At 43.3% G+C, this 16,196-nt stretch overlaps 2 protein-coding genes across 4 annotated transcripts in view; one reads left to right on the top strand and one right to left on the bottom strand.

Annotated features, from left to right (window-relative positions):
* LRRC49 (leucine rich repeat containing 49) overlaps positions 1–7,023 on the bottom strand; it is a 36,368-nt gene extending 29,345 nt beyond the window's left edge. The window contains exons 1-7 of one of the 3 annotated variants that reach the window (XM_042876167.1): positions 6,952–7,005; positions 6,614–6,676; positions 6,104–6,191; positions 5,200–5,391; positions 3,666–3,765; positions 2,436–2,639; positions 985–1,051 (exon numbers count right to left, since the gene is read on the bottom strand). In XM_042876167.1, the coding sequence (XP_042732101.1) occupies positions 985–1,051; positions 2,436–2,639; positions 3,666–3,765; positions 5,200–5,391; positions 6,104–6,191; positions 6,614–6,676; positions 6,952–7,005 (768 nt within the window). Of the gene's footprint in view, positions 1–984; positions 1,052–2,435; positions 2,640–3,665; positions 3,766–5,199; positions 5,392–6,103; positions 6,192–6,613; positions 6,879–6,951 lie in introns of those variants that run through there. The other 2 variants (XM_042876168.1, XM_042876166.1) reach the window with 2 other exon arrangements.
* A 1,082-nt stretch (positions 7,024–8,105) lies between these two features.
* Positions 8,106–15,157, top strand: LARP6 (La ribonucleoprotein 6, translational regulator). Its single transcript, XM_042875813.1, has 3 exons — positions 8,106–8,296; positions 11,495–11,687; positions 12,783–15,157. The coding sequence occupies exons 1-3, from the start codon at positions 8,106–8,108 to the stop codon at positions 13,860–13,862; spliced, it is 1,464 nt and encodes a 487-aa protein (XP_042731747.1). The 3' UTR covers positions 13,863–15,157.
* The last annotated feature ends 1,039 nt before the right edge of the window (positions 15,158–16,196 follow it).

Raw genomic sequence — 16,196 nt, 5'->3', positions numbered from 1 at the left:
GAAGCCTTCATTTGGTCTGTTGCTGAAGCCTTCATTTGGTCTGTTGCTGAAGAATGCACTAACACTACACTGCGCCTCCAGCACACTGCTTGCACACTATTGGGTTAGTGGTGCAACTCACAGAAGCCACAGAGTTACTGCATCACACATAACAGTGACTCGTTAAAGTGCTCTTTTTTTTTTTTTCCTACAGCATTTTAATTCCTCACTGTGAAGCAATGATATAATAAAGAACACACACAGAAACCATAAGTCACAACTGTCAGAAGAAGAATCCAGGAAAAAAAAAAATCACGCATAGGTCTTATATAGTCACAATAACCACGTGTTGTTAAACAGCTCAATTATAGAACATTTTGTATCACATGTGTTTCAGATTTATTTTACAGAAGAATACTCTATCTGGCTTGCCCTTACATGCACCCTGTGCTGTTTCTGACAGAATCATTAGAAACCTTTCTCTCATACATTGCAGAGCTGAAGCTTTGAACACAAACAGAAGCAGCTGCACAGTCTCACACTGAATAATCTGAAAGGACACCAAGTCCATTCAGAAGCCTAAACAAGAAGTTTGGACTCCTTCTGCTTTTCTCTCACACAGACTCAAGTCCTCTACAGGTACATACGTGATCTTGATTCGTGAGATCAACAGAAGAAACAATGCAACGACCAATAAGAACTTAAATGCTTTTACGACTTTATGACTGTTTTACTTCTAACCACTCACACGAGATGACTGCTCCATGGGCACAAGTAAGTGCTGCCAGGCTTAGCTTACTCAGCATCAGAGCCTGCAACTTTCCAAACGCACAATGCTCCAAGTTTCAGAAAGCTGACACTGCGAATCAAGCTGATATCATTACCTGATTTCCAGGAAGTTGCAAGACTTGCCACCAATTCTCTTTCAAAAAGCAACGGTTTGAAGGACACCAGAAATGCATGATCTATGTAAGATAACTTATTAATCAAGTTATTGTACTGTACCTGATTTCCATGAAGATCCAAAACATCAAGATTTTTTAGGTTCTCCAGATTTGAGATCTTCTTTATTCTGAAATGTTTCAATAATGACAGAAATTGTTTTTATTAGATTAAAAGTACCTTACATTTTCAAGCTAATACAAAACTTAGCTGCTCCTGCCTACTGATAGGAACAGAAAAGCAGAGTTCTCAACTCTCTAAAATGAATAAATAAGCCTTAGATTGCCACTTTCCTCTCTGGTCATCCTAGTGGCAATCTGCACTATCACTCTTCCTGGAAGATTCTTTCCAGGGAAAGAATCCCTGCACTACTAGAAAACAAAGTCAACACACAACCTATGCAAAAGATAAGAAATACTATTACTGGCAAAAGGCTCTTCCCAAACCTGTTTAAAGCAAAACTGTAGTGACAGTTTTAAGATTTTGTTATAAGAATTGAGAATAAAACACATTTAACAGCTCTGCTGGCACTTCCTAGACAATACAGGTCTCTACATTTGGCCTAATTTCTTCTCCACCTGTACAGCTTCACCACCTCACCATGACGACGCCCTTCTGTCCTGTCCCATTTTCTCAGACGCCAAGCCCAGGTTACTGAAGCATCAGCAGCACCATCTGCTGGTTGGTTACGTTAAACATCACACACATTTTGCATTTGCTTCAAAAATTAAAAACCATGCACAGAAGCAGTAGAAAAGTCTCTTGTAGCAACTGCCTTATGTAACTTACAGCAAGTATATCTCCTCCTGTCTGTCTCCAAACTATACCTCAATGTAAGCAAACTATACAGAACTACTGTAGCTAATTTTGGAAAACAACTCCTTATAGCAACTTAGTTATTGCTCCAACAACCCAAAAAGTTGCAATAACCAAAATGAATATCCACAGGTTAGATTTCAGCTATAAAAGCCAAAAACTACAGTAAAATACTGTACTACTAGAAGTTACCAAAATTCTCCAACTAGCATTTTACTGATAAGGAAAAGATCACTCTCCACTGGTTTATGTTTTGAAGTGAATGATGCATACACAGCTGAAAGATGAAGGCCAAGAAGTGCTGGTGACAGATTGGCTGCAACTCTCCTACAGCCAATGACCAGGGAGACACCCAGCACAGCAGCTGCAAATGAACTGGCAAGGCAACGAACTGCAGGTGCTAGCAAGTCTAATTCCTACCTTCTTCCTTGCACAGTGAAGTTACAATGTACACAGAGCTAGATGGCTCTTGAAAATGCCCATCTCAATCTATATTTTTTCTTGAGCTTTTTTTTTTTTTTTTTTTTTTAAACTAGGAAGCTTGCTGTTATTAGACACCATTTAACAGGAGTGCACCCATTGGTCTCACAACCAACATCACAAGCTGAAAACCCTGTAACAGATGCAATGATAGATAGATAGATAGACACTATGCTGTAACGAAGTAGGCTGCTTAAAGCCAGTCATTTTTATTATACCTGTTCTTCCCCAAAAGAAGAACTCTCAGGGATCTCAGGGTTGAAAGCCCGCTTATTTCCTCGATCTGGTTATCATACAAATCTAAGAAAACAAGATGCTGCAGGTTGGAAATATTCTGGATCCGGGTTATAAAGTTGTGCTGGAAATTCAAAAGGCGAAGGTGATCTTCTCCATCGATAACTGGACACACTGTCAGCTTCTGCCTGGAACAACAACAGAAAGCATCTTATGAAAGTAACTAATTTGTAATCGACCTTTTACTAACCCACGCCAACTGAACTGAGAAAAGGGTATTATCTTGATTAAGAGGCTTGCTCGCTAAACAACTATGGAATAGGAAAGTAACTCCTTAATGTAGAAAAATATAAACATATAGCAGAAGTGCTTTCAACATTTTCTTAAAGCCTCTCCTTCAAATTAGAATTTCTTTGTCACATGGAAGTTACTTGAAGAATTCACACTGTGACCACACTACAAATTCAGCAGATACAGCACGCCAATATGCCATTCAGACCCCAAGTAAGGAGCCTGTTGAGGTCAAATTTCGAAGCACACCAAGTTTATGTGCTTCTTTACGTTACAGAACTTCACATTTGAAGTATAAATGCATGAAATGTTAAGAGTTACTTTGAAAGCTAAAAGATACCAGAAATGATGCTGATAACAGCCATTCTCACAGCAGGATTATCTCCAAAAGACATCCTACTGACCTCACAGAACTTCTTCTGACTACATAAACATCACCAATAAACAAAACTAACTAAATAAAAATGTGCACACGCATTCACACAATTATTTACAATTGAATGTGGTTTTCACATTTAGTTTTTTTTTGTTGTCCTGGTTAAGGAAACAAAGACACCCTACAGTTAATGCATCAGAGCACAATTAATGGAGACACAGGCCTCAACTTTCTATTGATTTCTTGCATGACTTTGAATCCAGCTTTTAGTTTAAATTAAAAAACCCTACCTGCCTTAGATTATTATACCTGCCTATATATCCATACCTGCTGTATGGATATATGTGCCATCACTGAATTTTTACCACAAGGAAACTCATACAGAACATCTCAGTGGAACACAGGTCCTCTCTAAAAGAAGAAACAAAGAACAAGAAAAGCAGCCCACCCCCCCCCACACCTACCAGCACTGCTCAACACTCATCCCCTGAGACCAGCAGACACAAGAGCAGCAAGCTGCTGAGCCCAGACTCCACTCCCTGCTCACCTTTCCAGGGTGAGTCTATCCGAGTTCAGTATTTTTTCCTCAGCAGTACGTTGCAAGACAGGAAATGTTATTGATGAACTGCTTCCAAAATTTGCGCTATCTATCAGAAAATCATCAAAAGAATGCATGAACAACCGCAAATTAATTTCATTAACTACCACTAATAGTTTCTTCTTACTAAAAGAATTACATGGTACATGAAATGCGTTTTGCCTGCGCTCAGGACTCTGGCCCACCAGTTTTCTGCCATTGTTAGTTTACAGATACATCCCTCTTGCAAACCTACATCCACTGAGCTCACATGTAACAGGGTTTTGTTTTTGTTTTTTTTTCTTTTAATAATTTGTGGTAAGCAGACAGTTTGTAGATGCTTTTGTTTTGATCAGAATTACCCAATGCTGTCCTAAGACTGCATACTGGTTTCACAATTCCAATATCTGAACTTAACAAGGATACTATCTGTATTAAGAACAACCATAATGACACAGATCAAATAGATGTTGATCCAATTAAAATCTAAAGCACTGGAACACAGGAGCAGTCCCACTGAGCCAGAAGCAAACGTGGATTCTTTCACACATGAGTGCATCTGTCACCCAGTTGTAACTGCTTCATGCTTCAGACCGTTACCAAGGAAAAAACAGACAACCTTTTTAAACATGCTTACAAAATAACCAACTCCATTTTGTTAATACAAGGAGAAAGAGGGAAAATGACCAAAAATACCCAAAAAACAAATAAGCAACCTATATGGCAAGCTTTAGCTTATTTAGAGAACAATCCACTGAAAGATACTGGTCAGAAACAGATCACTGTGCATGTATGCTATCACAACAACACACAATCATCATCCATGTTTGCACTTTTTTTAAAGACATTAATGGGAAAAAAAAAACACAAATTCTTCACTAAGTAAGAATGAATTTCTTTACTTCTACAGAGAGCAACTTCCTTCTTATGTAGAACACATGATTAGTAAAAATAGCTAAATAAGTACAAAGGTTTGTTCATGCTTAATTTGATTTAGAAGCTTTTCAGTGCTACCTTCCAATTTTCCTTAGTGGCTGCTCTAACAAACCACTGTATAACAACCAATATCCTCTACATATCTTTCAAAGTGAAATGAATTGCCAAAGAATTTAAAAAAAAAATTGAAACTTAAAAAACAATCAGCATTGTTGCTGACGTTAAAGATGTGCCTCAGGTTTTAAAGCCAATAAACACAAGGAATTAAAGATGACATTACTTTTTACTTTGTATGTCGTAACAGATCCCTACGTTGTCCTTTTGTTAAAGAAAGGTATATAAAAAGCCTATGTTTAAATGTCTTCATTAAAACTTGGAAGATATCACTAGCAGTTTCCTGACAACGACCTCTTAATACACCATGGGAACAGGAGACAACGCATGCTATGCAATTATACAGTCCATCAGCCAGTAGAGTCATCTTACAGCCTGTGACTGCTCAAATTAAATGCCTCGTACAAATAATAAGTAAATAAATACAAGGCTGGTGAGAACTTTACACTCTTACCTGAAGCATGTGAACTAATACTGTGACTGCTTTGTCGGGATCTGGGTTTTGCATGTATAGAAGACTCCCCAAATCCAGATAAAGAACCCGTGCTTTGCTTGAACTCCAAACCAGAAAGCTCAGTCAGGGTGGATGGCACTGGAAGATACAGCTGCTTATTGCGCACCAAAGGGCTCAACACTCTTGGGTCTCCTGTGGGGTAAACAAAACAAAACTTCACAATAGAATAAACTGCATAACAGCCCTAAAAATCAACCCACTCTGAACAGCTGTTGGTCTTTATTATCTACTGGGATGAATAAAGAACTCCCATACACAGATATTTCATTGCCAACAGAGCCAAACTGCCTCCAATCCCAGCCCACCACTGTTTTTATGACAGGCAAGCAGCAGCAGTGCAGGTATGTGTCAGAGCTTTTCCAGGTTTCACCAGTTAACAGCAATGCCACCAAATACCTCACTTTTCAAAGCCAGAAGCACTCAAGAGGAAAACCATCTCTTCACAACTTGGAATCGGATTTTGTCTATACACATACACTAGACATCCGACAAGAGGTGATGGTTGAGAACTGCATGGCTTCAGGGGGCAGAGGAGTTGAGCGAGGCACTCACAAATATTGTGGCTCTGTAAGTGAGAGAAGGAACGCTCCTCCATGGGCAGAAAGAGCAAAACAAAAAACAACAAGCAAAGCCACCTGCACTAGGGAGAAGAGATAGGAGTTCCAGGATATAATGCGCTCAATTAGGAAAAGCAGTTATATATGAAAGCCAGTAACATTTTTCTACTCATAATAAAGCCTTTCTTTACTGTTTAGCTCATAAGAAGAAATTTAAAAGCCTCTCCCTCCCACCAAAAAAAAAAAAAAAAAAGAAGAAAACAAACCAAAAGCCTCCTGAGCATCACCTTGCCTTCCTGAATAGCTTTTTTCCAGGTCGTGCTGCAAAAGTCTGCTGTGGAGAGACGAGGGTTCTTTACTTATCTTGAAGTCAAACTACAACAAAATGCATGAGAGAAACACTGAGGTCTTCAAAGGCAAACAGTGTCCTCAAACAGACAAACACAGCCTCAGAAACAAATACAGTTCTCACGAAACAAAGGGGAAAAAAACCCACACACACACTGCTCTAAAAGACCACTGCAACCACGGAAGGAGGAGGAGGGGTACAGAAGGAAGCATAACAGGTCACACACTGAATTTACGGCAGGTACAGGATAGCCCAGCAGCTTCACTCCACACATCCTCACTAAATACACCACGAAAAGGCTATCAGCTACACGAGGCCGTGAGTCAAAAACCAACACGCCACTGCCGAAAAGGCGATCCCCATCCGAAATCACAGACACGTGGCACAGAAACGTGACACACAACTGCACGAATCCACCTATCTACTGAAGAAAGAAAACAGCAATTACTGGCTTGGTTTTACTGGGTATCGCGGATGTCTGGATCAGCAGCTGGAGCCCGCAGCTACCGGCCTGAGCACGGGAAGAGAAAAAAGACAGCATTACGCTTTCCCAAAAGGTGCATCGATACAGCGGGCTCATTGAACTTCCGAGGACGGCACCTCCAGCACGGCAGCAGGAGCCCCACCCGGCACCGCGCTGAGGAACGCCTTTGTGCCACAGCGGGAAACAAACCCGACTCACGCTCACGGGTCCGCGACAGGCGGAGCTCTTCGCTCACGCACTGAGGAGAAACCGCCGCCACCGCGCGCCACCCGCCCCCCTGCCGCCCTCTCGGTGGCGCCTACCGGGCCGGGCGCGGCCCGCGAGCCCCTGCCGGGCCGGCACTTGCTGGGCACCATCGCCACCCGCCTCCCTGGGGCCAGCCACCGCCCCTGTCGGAAATCGCTCCGCCGTTACCGCGGCAACGGCCGCTTCCGGGGAGGCGGGCTGAGGGAGCCAGCGCCCGGCTCTCCGCCCCGCCCGCCCTCAGCTCTGGGCGTTACCGGCTGCCCCGCAGCGCCCTCGGAGCATCACTTAACCACTGCCGGCCGTCGAGCCTTAGGGGTCTTCGCGGTGTTGTTCTCTTAAAACACGGTAGTCCCAGCGGCGGTCAGATCAGCTCTGTGTGTGCAGTGCTGTCACCTTTCATCTGCGCTAATGGCAGAACCGCAGGAGCAGGCAGGGATCTCCGGGGAACCGCCGCACAGCGTGCGGGCGGCTTGGAGCATCTCCAGAGAAGAGCCAGCGCGTCCCTGCGCAGCCTGCTCGGTGCGAGGAGGCCGCTCCTCCCGTCCGTCGTTACCCCAGCATCAGCACGCCAGGACGATGGCGGCGGGGCTGCGCAGCCATAGCGCCGATCTTTGCCCAGACGTGGCGGCACGCGGAGCCGGTCCGCAGCCCAGCGGAGCGCAGAGCGGAGCTGAGCGCCGCGGACATGGCGGTGATGCCCCACGGAGGGGCTGGGCGCCGTGACGGCAGTGAAAGCCAGATGCTGACAGGGAGATTTGCAGTTTGAGTCCGACCGTGAAAACGCAGCTGTCACTTTAATAGCAGAACCAGCCCTCCGAAATGCAGCGTTGCGCACCGAGCTAACGGAGTTAAGGCGGCTCGGTATCTCCATCGCGTCTTGTCGGGGATGCCTTTACTCCATTTGAATTCCACGCGGAACCGCTTTGCAAAGCCGAACGCCGCTCGGTCACACGCGCCTTAGCCTCGTCACTGCCCGCCTCGATCCCTGCGGCCGCGCTCACCCCGCCGAAGCCCCGCCGCGGCTCAGCGCCGGGCCGCACGTCCCGGGTCGCGCCCCGCCGGGCGGCGCCGATCCGCCCGCCGCCAGCAGAAGGAGGAGCGGCGGACGGGCGGCGGCTGTACCCGGAGCCGGGGGCAGCGCGGCGGGGAGGGAGCGCCGCGGGCCGGGCCGTGCCCGAGGGGAGCGCCAACGCGGGACGAGCGGAGCGCCATGGCGCAGCGGCAGCGCGAGGCGGAGGAGCACGGGACCGCCGGCACGGAGCTCGCGGCGAGCGGCGGCCCGGTGCAGATCTGCGTGGCCGCGGAGGAGGAGGACGAGGAGGAGGAAGGCGCGCAGTGCTCGGCGGCGCGGGGAGGCGGCAGCTGCAGCGAGGAGGACTCGGGGCGGTGCGGGCGCTCCAGGTGAGCCGAGCCGGGCCGCCTGTCCCTGCGGGGCCGCGGCTGACGCAACGGCGGCGGTGCGGGGCGCGGCCCGGAGCGGAGCGGGACTGGATGTGACGCTTCGCAGCGGCCGGTCGTTTCGCTGCCCCGAACCGAAAGGGCCAGAGTGGCTCGGTTTGGGGGCTGTGATGGTTGTTGTTCTCACTGTGCTTGGCAGAGCACCGTACGGATGTTCTGCAGTAGAGTAGATATGATATGCCCCAGCAGATATTTCTGGGGCTTTGGACCCGAGTTGCACAGAGGTGAAATAACGACCGCCTTATAACCTACTCTATGCCTCACTGTTTGATAACGCCAATAGTGCTCTCTGTGCTGAAGTGCTAAAATCAGCAGAGCACGACCTGTGGCAACACACCGTGTGAGCATCCTTCCTTAGCAAGGTCTTCAGAACACAGTCTTGAGTTTGAACGGTAGGAAATTCAGAGCTTGCCCTCAGAAAAGCAGTGCGTGTATAGATGCTCTTGGGTACAACACTGAGGCCAATTTGTGCAAACTCATTAATAGAAGGATTTTTGTTATTTTTAATGATGCATAAGTTGACAAAATGAGGAGAAGTAAGGCTGCTCCTGAAGGAGGCCTGGTTCCACTTCAGAGCTTTCTCAGTTACCTGGTTTTGGAGTGCACACTCTGCCCTGCACTTACTAGGTGGTGTGAGTCCTGCTGGAAGTGGTGCAGAGCACTGTGAGCTGAGCTGGTGTATAGATCATGTGTTTATTATGTTGCCACATAGTGCAATATCATCTTTCTTCTCTAGATTCAGCAAAAGCATGTCAAAATGATTCCATTTACATTAATATATTGTTTGTGAGTTTTGATATTTTAGATCCCAAATTTATGCAGATATGTAACTACTTTTTTTCACAGTGTTGACTGACATTGATTCATAACCTAATTAACCTTCAGAGTCATACCCTCTAGAGGTGGTACCACTTGGTCATTACTAGGAGTTAACGTGCAGCTAATTACAAATTTCTGCATTTGCAGGAAGGGGAACTCCCAATACAATACTTAGTGACAGCTACTATAAGAGCTCTAAAGATTTTGTGAAAGCTGAGCTGTCTGCCAAATACAGAAATGGTTTACAGCTCAGTGTGAACGATGTTTAATGTTTTACAGAGGTGAAATGAGATGTATCACCCTGACTCCATGTGTTAACACCTCAGTAAGAACAGAACTGATGCAGTCCATTTTTTTTTCCAAGCATGATGCTGCATTTTCTTTGCATCTGAAGCTTCAAAATACCTGCAAATTTCTGTACTAGTAAAATCTGTAAAAGTTGTAAGCTCCATCCTGAATTCAAGGTTAGCTCTACTTAGCAAAGTGTGGATATGTTAAAGTGCTGATGTACATGATTTCTTCTGCACATACTACTCACAACAGGTAGTGAATGGAAAATGAGAGGCTGTGAGCTGAGAGAATGAAAAACAATCACTTTATCTTGTTTTCCTTCCTTCTCAAATCAGCAACAACTGTAGGCCACTGAAGTTTTTTTACTTTCTTAATAACAACTTCATCTGCAATTCTTCACTTCCAACACCTTCTGATGACTGAAATTCGGGTTCTTTTGCTCTCACTCTTCTCACGGAGATTTCTAGGATTGTGTGACAGACTGCCTGTGCGTAGCTGTTGCGCAGGGGAAGAGCCATAAATAAATAGCTAGCTTCCAAAAGCCTGCAGTAACCGGTCACATCTGGGAGCGCAGTGTGTTCCCTGTGCAGAACCCGCCGACCGGAGCAGTGTGGGCTCTGCTGCCAACCCAAAGGCGTGGGCAGCCCAGCAGCATACAGCACATCAGCCTGCAGTAGGACCAAGCTCTCCACTTTGTGCCCACAAGAAATGGCTGCACGGTGAGGTGAGTCAGTAGCCTCCGCCTGCCTACAGAGTTGCCCTCTGGGCACCCTCGTGTGAAGCCCGCTCCCTCTTGTTCAGTGATCTCACAAGCTCTGCAAAAATCACTTTAAGAAAATTTTGAGAAAATGGCTCCTCTTTTTTATCACTGAGGTATATGGGAGACAGTATGAACCATAGCAATTATATGATTTTTAAGGACTGGGGAACATAGTGGATTTTTTTTTTTTTTTCTTTTTGTAGGAACTTTTGTGACAGCCCCACAGCAAAACGAGGCAGCTAATAGCTTTGGAAAAAAAAAACAAATAGCTCTAAGACCGCCACTATAATTCTTATAACAACATCTGTGGCTGCAGCATGTGGGTGAGCTGCTTGCATCAGTGGTGGACGACAGCTTAAAAGGTTGTTTGTATTCCAGCAACAAACACGTGGCTGTAATGGGATGTGGCAACAAGCTGGTCTCAGTTCCATGGCTCCAACATCTTTTTTCAGGACAAAATCCTCAGCAGTGCTCTACTTTGCAGATATGTAGATAGCAGCATGGAAGGGGGAAACAGGAAATTTGTGTGATCTCTTAAGCAGCCTGCCTGCATGTCTACAGCATACAGCTATTCCTGAGGGATACCACGTGAGCTGCTACCACAGCACAGTCCTTAATCTGACACCTACAGAGAGCTCCAATCCCTCAGTAAACTGCCAGTGAAGTTAGCCGTCACTGTACAACTGACCTGTAAAAAGTTCAGCAGTCCTGGCAGTCTGCATTTCTCTCTGGATACTGGCTGCTGAAGTGCATTCATAAAGTGAAAATGCTTAAGAAAAATATGGTTCCATCAGTTTAGAATATGAATTCCCTGTTATACTCACAAAGCACAGAAATGTTGACACCTTCACGCTAAAAAACCAAGTGCTGCCACAATGAAGGCTAAGCTCCTGTGCACTTGTATTTCTTGTTTTGGTGTAAGATTTGAGCTGGCAGTTTTTTCAAGACACTAGTAAACATGTGTCATTGTTCCACACTGAGATCAGCTTTTGGCATGAGCTCAGGAATTTGATTCGTTACGCTAACTGGAAAGCATCATCTGAGCCAGCCTCAGATGGACAGGGCTCTACCTATTTAGTTCCTATGTATAAAAGAAGCTGGAATAGACACTATGGGTATTCATTTTCACTTCATTTTTGTTTGTTTGTTTGTTTTGGGTTTTTTTTTTTTTGGTTGTTGTTGTTTTTTTTTTTTTTTGTTTTTGTTTCATTCTTTTACTCTATTAATAGGAGATGGAATCCTGTTAATCAAATTATCTGACTGTTTTTCAGTGGTGGGGAAAATGATGATGACTCAGACCAGAACTGGAAACCACCAGAAAATGACCTGATCCAGAAGTTGATAGCACAAATTGAATATTATTTCTCAGATGAGAACCTTGAGAAAGATGCCTTCCTTCTGAAGCATGTGAGAAGAAATAAGATGGGCTACGTCAGTGTTAAACTCCTCACTTCTTTTAAGAAAGTAAGTTAACTTTTTAAAAGTTGATATTTAATTTGCTTTAAAAAAATGTATAGCCGGGATGAAAAGAACTTCTATAGGCAGTTCTACAGTCTTCCTCTTTACCTGCCTCTCTGAGGCCTTGACTCAGTTTTGATGCGATGGCGAGGTTTGTTCTCATCTACGACATCAACTTCTAACTCTTTCATGGTTGCCTGGGAAATCATAGGCATTTACAGGACTACACTGTTGAATTCTCTTTCTGGGGGGAGTAGGGCATCATGAGTGGAACAATGGATAAGATTCATTTCCAATCAGCTACATACGAGTAACTCAGTTATCCTGGTAAAGTTACTTTGTCGTCTCTGAGAAAGGCCTCGGCAAAAGCATGGAGATCCCCAAAACAAACAGAAGTATTAGAGGTTATTAAGCAATTAAAGTAACCTTAAGTTGAGGTGTTTTTTATTCATAATTCTTTGGTTGTTTTGTTGTTTTTGTTTCACATAAGCAACTCCCTTGTATGCCCATGTAACAGTTTTTAAATTACATTTTAAATACTTTGTCAGGATTGTAAATGTTTGCAAAGCTATTCGTTACAGAAGTTAAGGCAATCTGAGCTTCCTCAGACCACTTCAAACAGATTTCAGTGGTAACAGTTAAACTCTCAAAAACCTCTCTTTGGAAAGGCAGAACTTTTGTGAGAATACCCCCCCCCCCCCTTTTTAACAAAGATTTTTGAGGGATGAGAAGTGAGTTCTGTAAAAGTAGTATGCAGACTAAACCACCAGACAACATGCATTTTGGCCCTGTTTAGACCTGGATGTGGAATCACTTCAGCAGGCTTTAAATTATTATGAAGTAACGTTTTCCAATCAGGTTTAGTATCAGTTCCTATTTAACCTATTTTAATAGGAAGCTTTCTAGAAGCTTGCTCATGTCCATTGCAGTGGGAAATCTCCTTTTTTTTTTTTTTCTTTTTTTTCTTTTTCTCAAGTCTGCTATATGTAACTTAAATCTAGGTTTGGCTGTAGACTAGAGCCTGAATCTGCCTTGGATATTCACTGAGTTGTTTGTGTAGGTTTGATCAGATGTGCTGCCTAAACTGTGTCTGTCTTCAAGGTGAAACACCTTACCCGTGACTGGAGAACCACAGCCCATGCACTGAAGTACTCAGACATGCTTGAGCTCAACGATGATAACAGAAAGGTTAGAAGAAATACACCAGTTCCAGTGTTTCCAAGTGAAAACCTCCCTACCAGGATGTTACTCGTGTATGATATCCACATGATTTCTGAACTGCAGGGTCTTAATAAACAAGAAAATGGATGTATACAAGAAAAAGTAATGGAGTATCTCCTCAAAGCTTTTGTAACTTTTGGTGTAATTTCATCAGTTCGTATTCTCAAGCCTGGTAGGGAACTGCCACCTGATATCAGGAGGTTCAGCAGTCGGTATACACAAATGGGAACACAAGAATGTGCAATTATAGAGTTTGAAGAAGTGGATGCTGCTGTACAGGCTCATGAATTCATGTGTGCTGAAAAGAAAGAGATTGGCATGAAAGTTGTCCTAATTGGCATGAAACCTCCGAAGAAAAAGGTTCCTAAAGACAAGAACCGTGATGAAGATAGCAAGAGTCTTAAAAAGGTTAGATCCCTTAATAAGAGAGTTGAGGAACTTCAGTTTACTGGTGATGAATCATCAGCAAATAGCTCTTCTGAGCCAGAGAGTAATCCTACATCACCTCTGTCAGGACGCAGAAGTACTGCAACAAGTACTACAAGTAAGTTGAGTCCCATCATTCACCCAAACAACCATCTGAGCCCTAACGTATCACCCAGATCAAGTCCTTGGAACAGTCCGTCCTCTCTAAGAAAAGTGACCAAAAAGTCTCCACTGGCTGAAGATGGCAAACTTAACCCAAGTACTAGTCCTGAAATTCCAAGAAAATGTACAGATTATTCTTCAGATAGCAGTATTACACCTTCTGGTAGTCCCTGGGTACAGAGAAGAAAAGCTCAAACTATAACACAAGAGAAGAGTCCGGTCAGTAGCCCCATGTTAGTTCGGAAAATACAAAATGCAGATGGTCTACCTGTAGGGGTGCTGCGGCTGCCTAGAGGTCCTGATGGCACTAAAGGATTCCACAGTGGCTGTGAAAGAGGGAAAGCTATGAAGAATGAATATATCCAGCTTTAAAAAATAACTTCACAAGTCAGTCAAGTTCTTTTGTTCAAGCCTGGTGAAAGACTGTCACTTAAGTGACTGAATTGAGTCAGTATTTAATTTTTAAACATTTTATATTCATATGGAGACTTTATCATTTGTATATTTGTATTTTCACTCCGTAGAATCACAGAACAGTTAAGATTGGAAGGCATTGCTGGAGATGGTCCAGCGCGCCTCTTCTGTTCAAACAGGGTCAGCTGCACCAGGTCACTGAGCACCATGGTTGGGTTATGAGCATCTGCAAGCTCTCTGGGTAACCCATTCCAGTGTTCAAACACCCACACAATAAAATAGAAATTGTTTCCTTATGTTCAGATAGAATTTCCTGCGTTCAGTTTGTGCCCCTTTTCTTTTTACTAGATAATACTGGGGAGAGCCTGGCTACATCTTCATTCCTTCCCCTTGGATACTTAAATGCATTGATGAGATCTGCCTGAGCCTTTTCCAGTCTAAACAGCTTCATCTCTTTCATCCTCTCATGTGAGAGATGCTCCAGTACTTTAACCATTTACGCACTTGCCTTCTGCAGTACTCTTCTCTGCATTGGTTCTGTGTTCATTTGAAATGCCTGAATACTGAAGCAGGCAAGTAAGATCGTTAACACAATTACGTTATTTGCAAACCTGAAAAGCAGTGTCAATGTTTACTGTTTAGCAGTTGTATTACAATAAGCTTGGTATGAATTCCTCCTAAATCCTAACAAACATAAGTTTTGAAGACTTTCTGGGTTTGTCTCTAACTCTGAGAAATGCGCTACAGTCAGCAGTTGCTCTCTGCACGTCTCCCAAGTCACTTGTTTAATAGGACCAAAGTGCTTGTTTTCTTGTGATGTGAAGACTGAGCATTGAAGACTGTTTTATAAGTTTTATCTCATGTAATCAGATGGAAATAAACTAAATATTAACTCAGTCTAAATCTATTTCTTTCACTTCAAAAGTGAGAAATTCTAGGAATATTTACTCAGAATTTACAGTGCATTCAGTAAAGTGCCCTCTCCCCCCTACTATCATTTCAGTGGTAACACTTCACACTGTAAATAATTGCAGTAACACACTGCCAGAGACTGATTTACAGAAATCCATTAGCTCTGTGTATCACCGTTCAGCCACTCAAATGTATTTTCCTAATATTTTCCTTCGACTTCACATAAATGGAATCCTCCAAGTTGACTCCTGACTTTGCTTACTGGCAGAAGCATTGTAAAATACACATTATTTGTTATAAACAGATAATATATATATATAATTAAATGTTTTGTTGTTGTTGTTGGTTTTGTTTTCCTTCTGTTTGTTAAATCAACAGCATATCTGCAAGCATCTAAGAGACTGGTGGGTACACAGTCTTCAGATGAGTGATTCTCTAATTCTAGATTAAGTACAACTGCATCATCTCACTGTGTATCCAGAACAGCCCTGTTTCATTGATAACCTTTTACTATGAACCTATGCAGCACCCATGTGTCATCACGTGCCACCCTGTTTTTATCAGGACTACAACTGATCCAAAGCAATGTTTTGGAGACACTCAGAAATCAATTAAGTGGAAATACTGGAAAGTGTACATAATATAAAGTTAAAATTCTCAGAGGCACCGTGTGTTTGCTTGAGAAAAAAAAGCTGGACACAGTAATGTTTACAGGTCTCTCTGAGTGAGCACACTTAACATCTGAACATTAAAACTCAGAAATTCTGTGTAACACTTAACAGTTTGAAACTAGAATCCCAGACACTAATTACAAATCCTATTTCGTGTTTGAAGTTCTACACTCGACAGATAGAATGAACAAGGATGACAGCTGTAAAGTGAACTTCTAGTTGGCAGCTCTCCTTTGCAAATAAACCAAATACCATTAGGAGGAGTTGTTAGGAGGCCGTAACCTCAAAAATATTAGAAAACTTACAATAGTGTTATCTCACATAAGCATAGGTCCATTTATCCCGGGATTAAGATACAGCTAACTGTAACATGCCAGAGAGCTGGATAACCTGTCTTTAAACAGGTTTTCTTCCTTTTTATTTCCTCTTTTTAAACAAGGAAGAAACCCCCAAACACTTGTACCCAAGGAGCTGTTTCCTTAGAAAGAACCAAGTCAGACAAACAGCAGGCACCACAAGATAATGTAACCAGCAAATCTATTTGAACAGTAACTTCAGTAACTTAAGATACTGCCTCTGAATAAACAAGCACGCGGTTTTGAGAATTCTGGTGAGATCTTACTGAGTCCAGATAACAAAATACAAAGCCACCATTCTACTTCACTTAATTTTTCCCATATCTAAAAGGAATATTTTTGCGCTTGGAAAA

The sequence above is a fragment of the Lagopus leucura genome, unplaced genomic scaffold (assembly GCF_019238085.1).
Source record: "Lagopus leucura isolate 7727_CA_CO unplaced genomic scaffold, USGS_WTPT01 Super-Scaffold_100015, whole genome shotgun sequence".
NCBI lineage: Eukaryota > Metazoa > Chordata > Aves > Galliformes > Phasianidae > Lagopus > Lagopus leucura.
This window is presented reverse-complemented; position numbering and strand designations above follow the sequence as displayed.